The 12,157-nt window shown below is 42.9% G+C and overlaps 1 protein-coding gene across 6 annotated transcripts in view; it reads left to right on the top strand.

The window, feature by feature from the left end:
* The window catches only part of LOC106568544 (netrin receptor DCC), a 597,715-nt gene that overhangs the window by 376,340 nt on the left and 209,218 nt on the right, over positions 1 to 12,157 (top strand). For all 6 annotated transcript variants that reach the window (XM_045692661.1, XM_045692664.1, XM_045692659.1 and 3 more), the window contains exon 10: positions 1,250 to 1,398. In XM_045692661.1, the coding sequence (XP_045548617.1) occupies positions 1,250 to 1,398 (149 nt within the window). The remainder of the gene's footprint in view (positions 1 to 1,249; positions 1,399 to 12,157) is intronic.

The raw sequence follows: 12,157 nt of genomic DNA, 5'->3' as shown, positions 1-12,157 counted from the left end.
GTGTTATAATGCAGGAGATGAACACTAAGTAATAACCTGGTGTTATAATGCAGGAGATGAACACTATGACCTGGTGTTATAATGCAGGAGATGAACACTAAGTAATAACCTGGTGTTATAATGCAAGAGATGAACACTATGACCTGGTGTTATAATGCAGGAGATGAACACTAAGTAATAACCTGGTGTTATAATGCAAGAGATGAACACTAAGTAATAACCTGGTGTTATAATGCAGGAGATGAACACTAAGTAATAACCTGGTGTTATAATGCAGGAGATGAACACTAAGTAATAACCTGGTGTTATAATGCAGGAGATGAACACTAAGTAATAACCTGGTGTTATAATGCAAGAGATGAACACTATGACCTGGTGTTATAATGCAGGAGATGAACACTAAGTAATAACCTGGTGTTATAATGCAGGAGATGAACACTATGACCTGGTGTTATAATGCAGGAGATGAACACTAAGTAATAACCTGGTGTTATAATGCAAGAGATGAACACTATGACCTGGTGTTATAATGCAGGAGATGAACACTAAGTAATAACCTGGTGTTATAATGCAAGAGATGAACACTAAGTAATAACCTGGTGTTATAATGCAGGAGATGAACACTAAGTAATAACCTGGTGTTATAATGCAGGAGATGAACACTAAGTAATAACCTGGTGTTATAATGCAGGAGATGAACACTAAGTAATAACCTGGTGTTATAATGCAGGAGATGAACACTAAGTAATAACCTGGTGTTATAATGCAGGAGATGAACACTATGACCTGGTGTTATAATGCAGGAGATGAACACTAAGTAATAACCTGGTGTTATAATGCAGGAGATAAACACCAAGTAATAACCTGGTATTCATTTCTAATGATGTTTAAAGCCTTATAAAGGGACGGGGCTTAGACTGTAATGGGTTAAAGCCTTATAAAGGGACGGGGCTTAGACTGTAATGGGTTAAAGCCTTATAAAGGGACGGGGCTTAGACTGTAATGGGTTAAAGCCTTATAAAGTGATGAAGGATTGGAGTGATGCCTTGGAGGCACCTCAATTTAATGGAAAAGGAATTATGTTTAGCTCTCCTGTTCTCCATGTATCTGTACGTGTATGTGTGTGTGTGTGTGTGTGTGTGTGTGTGTATATCTGTACGTGTATGTGTGTGTGTGTGTGTGTGTGTGTGTGTATCTGTGCATCTGATGTCTTCGTTCTGATCTGATCATTTTGTTCCTGTCCCAGCAGTGAAGGTCCCTGGGCCGGTGGAGAACCTCCAGGTAGAGTCCATCTCTCCCACCTCCATCCAGGCCTCCTGGGACGCCCCGGTCTACGCCAACGGTCCCCTGCTGGGCTACAGACTGCTCTGGACCGAGATACCCTCTCGCAAGGAACAGGTACATGGTTCTCATGGTCCAATCTGACACAGATAGAAGAGCTCTGGGTTAAATGAGTTCATCTGAAAATGGCACAGGGCCAGTACTAAGTTCTCTCCACTTTCTCTGAAAGTAATTAGCATAATTAAAGCTTGGTAGTTTGAGCTTTTCTTGCTATAATAATGACTTGGTCTTTTACCAAATAGAGCTATCTTTTGTATACCATCCCTACCTTTTCACAACCCAACTGATTGACTCAAATGCATTAAGAAGGAAAGAAATTCCACAAATTCACTTTTAACAAGGCACACCTGTTAATTGAAAAGCATTCCAGGTGACTACCTCAAGAAGCTGGTTGAGAGAATGCCAAGAGTGTGCAAAGCTGTCATCAAGGCAAAGAGTGGCTACTTTGAAGAATCTCAAATCTGAAATATATTTTTATTTGTTTAACACTTTTTTTGTTTACTACATGGTTCCATATGTGTTATTTCATAGTTTTGATGTCTTCACTATTATTCTACAATGTAGAAAATAGTAAAAATAAAGAAAAACCCTGGAATGAGTAGGTGTGTCCAAACTTTTGACTCGTACTGTGTATATAGAAGTATATAATATACCACCCCATTTTTCATTTGGAAGAGTCAGCTTTTTAAACCAACATGGCTCAGTTTAAATTGTTTTTACATTGTAGTAAAACAAAATCTCATTTGATATGCATTTAGACTAGTTGAGTATCTAGTAGCCAGCAGCATACCACCCTGCATCCTGCTGCTGGCTTGCTTCTGAATCTAAGCAGGGTTGGTCCTGGTCAGTCCCTGCATGGGAGACCAGATGCTGCTGGAAGTGGTGTTGGAGGGCCAGTAGGAGGCACTCTGGCCTAAAACAATATCCCAATGCCCCAGGGCAGTGAGTGACACTGCCCTGTGTAGGGTGCTGTCTTTCAGATAGGGTGTCCTGACTATCTGAGGTCATTAAAGATCCCATGGCACTTATTGTAAGAGTAGGGTGTTAACCCCGGTGTCCTGGCTAAATTCCCTATCTGGCCCTCATACCATCACGGCCACCTAATCATCCCCAGCTTCCAATTGGCTCATTCATCTCCCTCCTATCCCCTGAAACTATTCCCCAGGTTGTTGCTGTAAATGAGAATGTGTTCTCAGTCAACTTACCTGGTAAAATAAAAATCTGGAGCATCAGCATTTGTGGGTTTGATTACAGGCTCAAAATGGCCAGAAACAAATAACTTTCTTCTGAAATTCGTCAGTCTATTCTTGTTCTGAGAAATGAAGGCTATTCCATGCGAGAAATTGCCAAGAAACTGAAGATCTGGTACAACGCTGTGTACTACTCTCTTCACAGAACAGATCAAACTGGCTCTAACCAGAATAGAAAGAGGAGTGGGAGGCCCCGGTGCACAACTGAGCAAGATGAAAAGTACATTAGAGTGTCTAGTTTGAGAAACAGACGCCTCACAAGTCCTCAACTGGCAGCTTCATTAAATAATACCCACAAAACACCAGGCTCAGCGTCAACAGTGAAGAGGCGACTCCAGGATGCTGGCCTTCTAGGCAGAGTTCCTCTGTCCAGTGTCTGTGTTCTTTTGCCCATCTTAATCTTACATTTTTATTGGCCAGTCTGAGATATGGCTTTTCCTTTGCAACTCTGCAAATAATGCTGATAATGGATCTCTGTACACCTATGTAGATATTCCATAAAATAATCTGCCTTTTCCAGCTACAATAGTCATTTACAACACTAGCAATGTCTACACTGTATTTCTGATCAATTTCATGTTATTTTAATGGACAACAAAAATGTGCTTTTCTTTCAAAAACAAGAAACTTCCTAAGTGACCCAAAACTTTATAACGGTCGTGTATATAATATAACACCCCATTACAGTACATAAAGTATATATATTAGTATATAATATACCACCCCATTACAGTACATAAAGTATATATAGAAGTATATAATATACCACCCCATTACAGTCCATAAAAAAAAAAATATATAGAAGTATATAATATACCACCCCATTACACTACATAAAGTATATATAGAAGTATATAATATACCACCCCATTACAGTACATATAGTATATATAGAAGTATATAATATACCACCCCATTAGAGTACATATAGTATATATATAGAAGTATATAATATACCACCCCATTAGAGTACATATAGTATATACAGCCTCTGCTCCATTTCTGTTTTGTTTGTTTTGTGACATGCAAATGAAGATGTTGATCGTACTGTAGTTGTTTGGCTGTATAGAATTCTATTTCATGTCTTCCTGGAGGGAACTATGCATTATGCAAACACGCACACACACGCCCTCCCTCTCCCCCCGCCCTCCCTCCCTCTCCCCTCCTGCCTATCCCCCTCCTGCTCTCCACCTCCCTCCCTCCTTGCCTCTGTCTCCCCCATCTGCCCTCCCTCCCTCCCTCTCCCCCCGCCTTCCCTCTCTCTCCTTCCCTTTCTCCCCTTCCTCCACCCTCTCCCCCACCTGTCTCCTTCCTTCTCCCCCTCTGCTCCCCCTCCCTCTCCCTACCCCGCCCTCCCTCCCTCTCCCCCGCCTTCCCTCCCTCTCCCCCGCCCTCCCTCCCTCTCCCTCCCTTTCCCTCCCTTTTTCCCCTCCTCCTCTCCCTCCCTCTCACCTCTCCACCCGTCCTCCCACTCGCCTCTCCCCCTCCTGCTCTCCCACTCCCCTTCTCTCTCTCTCTCTCCCTCCCTTTCTCCCCTTCCTCCACCCTCTCCCCCACCTGTCGCCTTCCTTCTCCCCCTCCCCTCTCCCTTTTTCCCCTCCCGCTCCCTCCCTCTCCCTCCCTCTCCCTCACTTTCTCCCCTTCCCCGTCCCCCTCCCCCTCCCAATAATAGACTACTAACACTACCAAATAGGTTCATCCCCCTGCGTAAAGCCTTTGAATACAGTAGTAGTCCAATTAGCAAAATGGCACTGTATTTGTTTAGCTGTACATAATTATATTTAATTTCTTCCTGGAAGGGACTATGCACTATGCAAACATACACACACACACACACACACACACACACACACACACACACACACACACACACACACACACACACACACACACACACACACACACACACACACACACACACACAGACACACACACACACACACACACACACACACTTCCTTCATTTGAGATCCCTCGTTGTGCAGCATGATTTTCCTCCATTTATCCCAGGTTGTGGTGTGGGTCTGGGGATGACTGACTAGGCCAATCCCTGACCTGCAGATGTTGTCATAGTGGGAGAAGGGACAAGAGGCTGTTGTTACTGACACACAGACACAAACACAGTGTGTGGTCTAGCACGTAGAAATCCAGGCCAGGCAGGAATGATTTACAGTTACCTCCAAAAATGATTGGCACCCTTGTTAAATACTGTTGAAGTAATATGGCTACAGGTTCATCTGCCTCACCTAAAGCCCATTCTGGTGGGAAGCTGCTATAGACCACCAAGTGTTAACAGTCAGTATCTGGATAACACGTGTGAAATGCTTGATAATGTATGTAATATCAACAGAGAGGTATATTTTCTGGATGATTACAATATTGACATTAGCTTTCATCAAGCTGCCCACTCAAGATAAAGCTTCAAACTGTAACCAGTGCCTGCATCCTGGTTCAGGTTATCAGTCAACCTACCAGAGTAGTTACAAAGAACACAGAAATTGCAGCAGCGTAGCCTAGTGGTTAGAGTGTTGGACTAGTAACCGAAAGGTTGCAAGTTTAAATCCCCGAGCTGACAAGGTACAAATCTTTCATTCTGCCCCTGAACAAGGCAGTCAACCCACTGTTCCCTGGTAGGCTGTCATTGAAAATAAGAATTTGTTCATAACCGACTTGCCTAGTTAAATAATAATAATAATAATTAAATCATCAACATGTATTGATCACATCTTTAATAATTCTGCAGAAATTTGCTTAAAAGTAGTATCCAAATCCATCAAATGATGTGATCACAATATACTGTATATAGCCGTGCTTCTACACCTGCATTGCTTGCTGTTTGGGGTTTTAGGCTGGGTTTCTGTACAGCACTTTGAAATTATCAGCTGATGTTAGAAAGGGCTTTATAAATATATTTGATTTGATAAATTTGATTAGTAGCCATATCTAGGAGAAAAAAAACCAAAGTTCCAAAGGCGGGGCCAAATACAGTGTATAAGAGTTCATACAAGCAGTTTTGTAGTGATTCTTATGTTGATGATGTAAAGAATATTTGTTGGTCTGTGGTGTGTAATGAGGAGCAACCAGACGCTGCACTTTGACACATTTATGAAATTGCTTATTCCAGTTACTAATAAACATGAACCCATTAAGAAAATAACTGTTAAAAACGGTTAATTAATGAGTAATTTAAACATTTTATGGTTAAGAGGGGATGAGGCTAAAGGAATGGCAAATAAGTCTGGCTGCACAACCGATTGGCAAACGTACTGCAAATTGAGAAATCATGTGACTAAACTAAATAAAAAATAAGAAGAAACTACGCTATGAAACAAAGATAAATGATATAAAGAATGACGGTAAAAAGCTTTGGAGCACCTTAAATTAACATTTGGGCAAAAAGGCAAACTCTGCTCCTTCATTCATTGAATCAGATGGCTTCATTCATCACAAAATCCACTGACATTGCCAACTACTTTAATGATTTGCCAGCAACAAACGCTGACACTATACATCCAAGTATATCTGACCAAATTATGAAAGACAACCATTGCAATTTTGAATTCTGTATAGTGAGTGTGGAAGAGGTGAAAAAGTATTGTTGTCTATCAATAAGCCACCGGGGTCTCACAACTTGGATGGAAAATTACTGAAGATAATAGCGGACGATATTGCCACTCCTATTTACCATATTTTCAATTTAAGCTTACTAGAAGGTGTGTGCCCTCAGGCCTGGAGGGAAGCTAAAGTAATTTCGCTTTGAGTAAAGCCAGCGTGTCTATGTATGTGGATGACTTAACACTATACATGTCAGCTACTACAGCGACTGAAATCACTGCAACACTTATCAAAGAGCTGCAGTTAGTTTCAGAATGGGTGGCAAGGAATAAGTTAGTCCTAAATATTTCAGAAACGAAAAGCATTTTATTTGGGACAAATCATTCACTAAACCTTGAACCTCAACTAAATCTTGTAATGAATAATGTGGAAATTGAGCAAGTTGAGGTGACTAAACTGCTTGGAGTAACTCTGGATTGTAAACTGTCATGGTCAAAACATATTGATACAACAGTAGCTAAGATGGGGAGAAGTCTGTCTATAATAAAGCGATGCTCTGCCTTCTTAACAACACTATCAACAAGGCAGGTCCTACAGGCCCTAGTTTCTACCTTCTTAACAGCACTATCAACAAGGCAGGTCCTACAGGCCCTAGTTTCTACCTTCTTAACAGCACTATCAACAAGGCAGGTCCTACAGGCCCTAGTTTCTACCTTCTTAACAGCACTATCAACAAGGCAGGTCCTACAGGCCCTAGTTTCTACCTTCTTAACAACACTATCAACAAGGCAGGTCCTACAGGCCCTAGTTTCTACCTTCTTAACAACACTATCAACAAGGCAGATCCTACAGGCCCTAGTTTCTACCTTCTTAACAACACTATCAACAAGGCAGGTCCTACAGGCCCTAGTTTCTACCTTCTTAACAACACTATCAACAAGGCAGGTCCTACAGGCCCTAGTTTCTACCTTCTTAACAACACTATCAACAAGGCAGGTCCTACAGGCCCTAGTTTCTACCTTCTTAACAACACTATCAACAAGGCAGGTCCTACAGGCCCTGGTTTTGTCGCACCTTGACTAATGTTCAGTCGTGTGGTCAGGTGCCACAAAGAGGGACTTAGGAAAATGACAATTGTCTCAGAACAGGGCAGCACAGCTGGCCCTTAAATGTACACGGAGAGCTAACATTAATGACATGCATGTCAATCTCTCATGGCTCAAAGTGGAGGAGAGATTGACTTCATCACTACTTGTTTTTGTAAGAAGTGTTGACATGCTGAAGGCACCGAGGTGTCTGTTTAAACTACTGGCACACAGCTCGGACACCCATGTATACCCCACAAGACATGCCATCAGAGGTCTCTTCACAGTCCCCAAGTCCAGAACAGACTATGGGAGGCAACACAGTACTACATAGAGCCATGACTACATGGAACTCTATTCCACATCAGGTAACTGATGCAGCAGTAAAATCAGACTTAAAAAAACGGATAAAAATACACCTTATGGATGGTGAAGAGACACACATACAGTCACGAACACATACATTGTAATATTATTTTATGGTGGTATTATACATTTTCTATTGTAGATATGTAGTGGTGTAATGATGTTATAGGATGTACTGTTTTATCTCTTATTTTATGTGTAATGTACTGTAAGTGCCTTAATGTGTTTGGACCCCAGGAAGAGTAGCTGCTGCTAATCGGGATCCTTAATAAACCCCAGGAAGATTAGCTGCTGCTAATGGGGATCCTTAATAAATACAAGGAGCAGATAAATAGTCTCTATCTCTGTCTCTCTTTCTCAGTTCAATTTATATTTAAGGGGCTTTATTGGCATGGGAATTGTGGAATGTTTACTTTGCCAAAGCAAGTGAAATAGATCATAAACAAAACATAAATATGGGGTGTATTTACAGTACAATGTTGTTTGTTCTTCACTGGTTGCCCTTTTCTTGTGGCAACAGGTCACACATCTTGCTGCTGTGATGGCACACTGTGGTATTTCACCCAGTAGATATGGGAGTTTATCAACAAACATAAAAAAATTATTCAACTACTTTGTGGGTCTGTGTAATCTGAGGGAAATATGTGTCTCTAATATGGTCATGCATTTGGCAGGAGGTTAGGAAGTGCAGCTCAGTTTCCACCTCATTTTGTGTGCAGTGTGTACATAGCCTGTCTTCTTGTGAGAGCCAGGAATGCCTTTCTCAATAGCAAGGCTTTGCTCACTGAGTCTGTACATAGTCAAAGCTTTCCTTAAGTTTGGGTCAGTCACAGTGGTCAGGTATTCTGCCACGTTGTACTCTCTGTTTAGGGCCAAATAGCATTCTAGTTTGCTCAGTTTTTTTGTTAATTCTTTCCAATGTGTCAAGTAATTATCTTTTTTGTTTTCTCATGATTTGGTTGGGTCTAATTGTGTTGCTGTCCTGGGATTCTGTGGGGTCTGTTTGTGTTTGTGAATATCTTGCTTAGGGGACTCTTCTCCAGGTTCATCTCTCTGTAGGTGATGGCTTCGTTATGGAAGGACCAGCTTGCTTAGGGGACTCTTCTCCAGGTTCATCTCTCTGTAGAGGATGGCTTCGTTATGGAAGGACCAGCTTGCTTAGGGGACACTTCTCCAGGTTCATCTCTCTGTAGATGATGGCTTCGTTATGGAAGGACCAGCTTGCTTAGGGGACTCTTCTCCAGGTTCATCTCTCTGTAGGTGATGGCTTTGTTATGGAAGGACCAGCTTGCTTAGGGGACTCTTCTCCAGGTTCATCTCTCTGTAGGTGATGGCTTCGTTATGGAAGGACCAGCTTGCTTAGGGGACTCTTCTCCAGGTTCATCTCTCTGTAGGTGATGGCTTCGTTATGGAAGGACCAGCTTGCTTAGGGGACTCTTCTCCAGGTTCATCTCTCTGTAGGTGATGGCTTCGTTATGGAAGGACCAGCTTGCTTAGGGGACTCTTCTCCAGGTTCATCTCTCTGTAGGTGATGGCTTCGTTATGGAAGGACCAGCTTGCTTAGGGGACTCTTCTCCAGGTTCATCTCTCTGTAGGTGATGGCTTTGTTATGGAAGGACCAGCTTGCTTAGGGGACTCTTCTCCAGGTTCATCTCTCTGTAGGTGATGGCTTCGTTATGGAAGGACCAGCTTGCTTAGGGGACTCTTCTCCAGGTTCATCTCTCTGTAGGTGATGGCTTTGTTATGGAAGGACCAGCTTGCTTAGGGGACTCTTCTCCAGGTTCATCTCTCTGTAGAGGATGGCTTCGTTATGGAAGGACCAGCTTGCTTAGGGGACTCTTCTCCAGGTTCATCTCTCTGTAGGTGATGGCTTTGTTATGGAAGGTTTGGGAATCACTTCCTTTTAGGTGGTTGTGGAATTTAACGGCTCTTTTCTGGATTTTGATAATTAGCGGGTATCGGCCTGCTTTCCATGCATTATTTGGTGCTTTACGTTGTACACTGAGGATATTGTTTCAGAATTCTGCATGCAGAGTCTCAATTTGGTGTTTGTCCCATTTGGGGAATTCTTGGTTGGTGAGCAGACCCCAGAACTCACAACCATAAAGGGCAATGGGTTCTATAACTGATTCAAGTATTTTTAGCCAGATCCTAATTGGTATGTCAAATTTAATGTTCCTTTTGATGTCATAGAAGGCCCTTCTTGCCTTGTCTCTCAGATCGTTCACAGCTTTGTGGAAGTTACCTGTGGCGCTGATGTTTAGGCTGAGGTATGTATAGTTTTTTGTGTGCTCTAGGGCAACGGTGTCTAGATGGAATTTGTATTCGTGGTCCTGGACACTGGACCATTTTTGGAACACCATTATTTTTGTCTTACTGAGATTTACTCTCAGGGCCCAGGTCTGACAGAATCTGTGCAGAAGATCTTGGTGCTGCTGTAGGCCCTCCTTGGTTGGCAGCAGAAGAACCAGATCACCAGCAAACAGTAGACATTTGACTTCAGATTCTAGTAGGGTGAGGCCGGGTGCTGCAGACTTTTCTCACCAATTCGTCGATATATCTGTTGAAGAGGGTGGGGCTTAAGCTGCATCCCTGTCTCACTCCACGGCCATGTGGATTTTTTTTTTTAACCTTGTTGTTGTTTGTGGATCTTATAATGTTGTATGTTTTTTTTAATGACGTGCTTCCTTCTTTTTCCGTAATGTATTTCTGTAATGTTTTAGTGATTCAACATAGTGAAGGCGTAGGCTCAGGTTTTCTGGGTCTCTATATTTTTGGTTGGATAATTTCTTTATCAAACCATTTGTGACCCGATTCAGGAAAGTAGACGTATGTCGCAAGTCATGGCTTCACAGGAGAACCGTTTGAACGTTAAAAAAAATGCCTTCTCTAACTTATAATCAAATCAAATTGTATTGGTCACATACGCATGGTTAGCAGATGTTATTGTGAGTGTAGCGAAATGCTTGTGCTTCTAGTTCCGACAGTGCAGCAATATCTAACAAGTAATCTAACAATTCCACAACAACTACCTAATACAAACACATCTAAAGGGGTGAATGAGATTATGTACATGTAAGTATATGGATGAGCAATGGCCGAGTGGCATAGGCAAGATGCAGTAGATGGTATAAAATACAGTATATACATATGGGATGAGTAATGCAAGATATGTAAACATTATTAAAATGGCATTATTAACAGTCTAATGTCCTTGAGATAGAAGCTATTTTTCAGTCTCTCGGTCCCAGCTTTGATGCACCTGTACTGACCTCACCTTCTGGATGATAGCGGGGTGAACAGGCAGTGGCTTGGGTTGTTGTTGTCCTTGATGATCTTTTTGGCCTTCCTGTGACATCGGATGCTGTAGGTGTCCTGGAGGGCAGGTAGTTTGCCCCCGGTGATGCATTTTGCAGACAGCACCACCCTCTGGAGAACCCTGCGGTTGTGGGCGGTACAGTTGCCGTACCAGGCGGTGATGTAGCCCGACAGGATGCTCTCAATTGTGCATCTGTAAAACTTTGTGAGGGTTTTAGGTGACAAGCCAAATGACTTCAGACTCCTGAGGTTGAAGAGTGCACTGTTGTGCCTTCTTCACACATTGTCTGTATGGGTGGACCATTTCAGTTTGTGTGAGATGTGTACGCAGCGGAACATAAAACTTTCCACCTTCTCCACTGCTGTCCCTTCGATGTGGATAGGGGGGTGCTCCCTCTGCTGTTTCCTGAAGTCCACAATCATCTTCTTTGTTTTGTTGACATTGAGTGAGGTTGTTTTCTTTACACCACACTCCGAGGGCCCTCACCTCATCAGTGTAGGCCGTCTCGTCGTTGTTGGTAATCAAGCCCGCTGCTTTTATGTCGTCTGCAAACTTGATGATTGAGTTGGAGGCGTGTGTGGCCACGCAGTCATGGGTGAAGAGGGAGTACAGGAGGGGGCTGAGAACGCACCCTTGTGGGGCCCCAGTGTTGAGGATCAGTGAAGTGGAGATATTGTTTCCTACCTTCACCACCTGGGGGCGGCTCGTCAGGAAGTCTACATGTGAACTCTCATGTGCCTTAATAACAAACTTGTATGCCCTCTGTAAATACGAATACAATTGTTTATGTTGTTAATTTTCTTAGGTTGTTTGATATTCTTAGATTTGATAGGGAAACTGGGAGGTCAAATATACTGTTTAGGTTTTCTACTGCCAAGTTTACATCTTCACTATTATAGTGCCTCTCTCTCTCTCTCTCTCTCTCTCTCTCTCTCTCTCTCTCTCTCTCTCTCTCTCTGCCTCTCTCTGCCTCTCTCTGCCTCTCTCTGCCTCTCTCTGCCTCTCTCTGCCTCTCTCTTTCACTTGCTCTTGCTCCCTCTACCACCCTCCTTCTACCTTCCTCCCTCTCTCTCTCTCTCTCCCTGCCCCTCTCTCCCTCTCCCTACCTCCCTATCTCTTCCTTCTGCCCCTCCCTACCTCCCCCCTCTATCCCCCTCCCTCTTCCCCCTTCCTTCCTTCCTTCCTTCCTTCCTTCCTTCCTTCCTTCCTTCCTTCCTTCCTTCCTTCCTTCCTTCCTTCCT

This window comes from Salmo salar, chromosome ssa13 (assembly GCF_905237065.1).
Source record: "Salmo salar chromosome ssa13, Ssal_v3.1, whole genome shotgun sequence".
Lineage (NCBI taxonomy): Eukaryota > Metazoa > Chordata > Actinopteri > Salmoniformes > Salmonidae > Salmo > Salmo salar.
The sequence above is the reverse complement of the archived record's forward strand: the minus strand, read 5'-3'. Positions and strand labels throughout refer to the sequence as shown.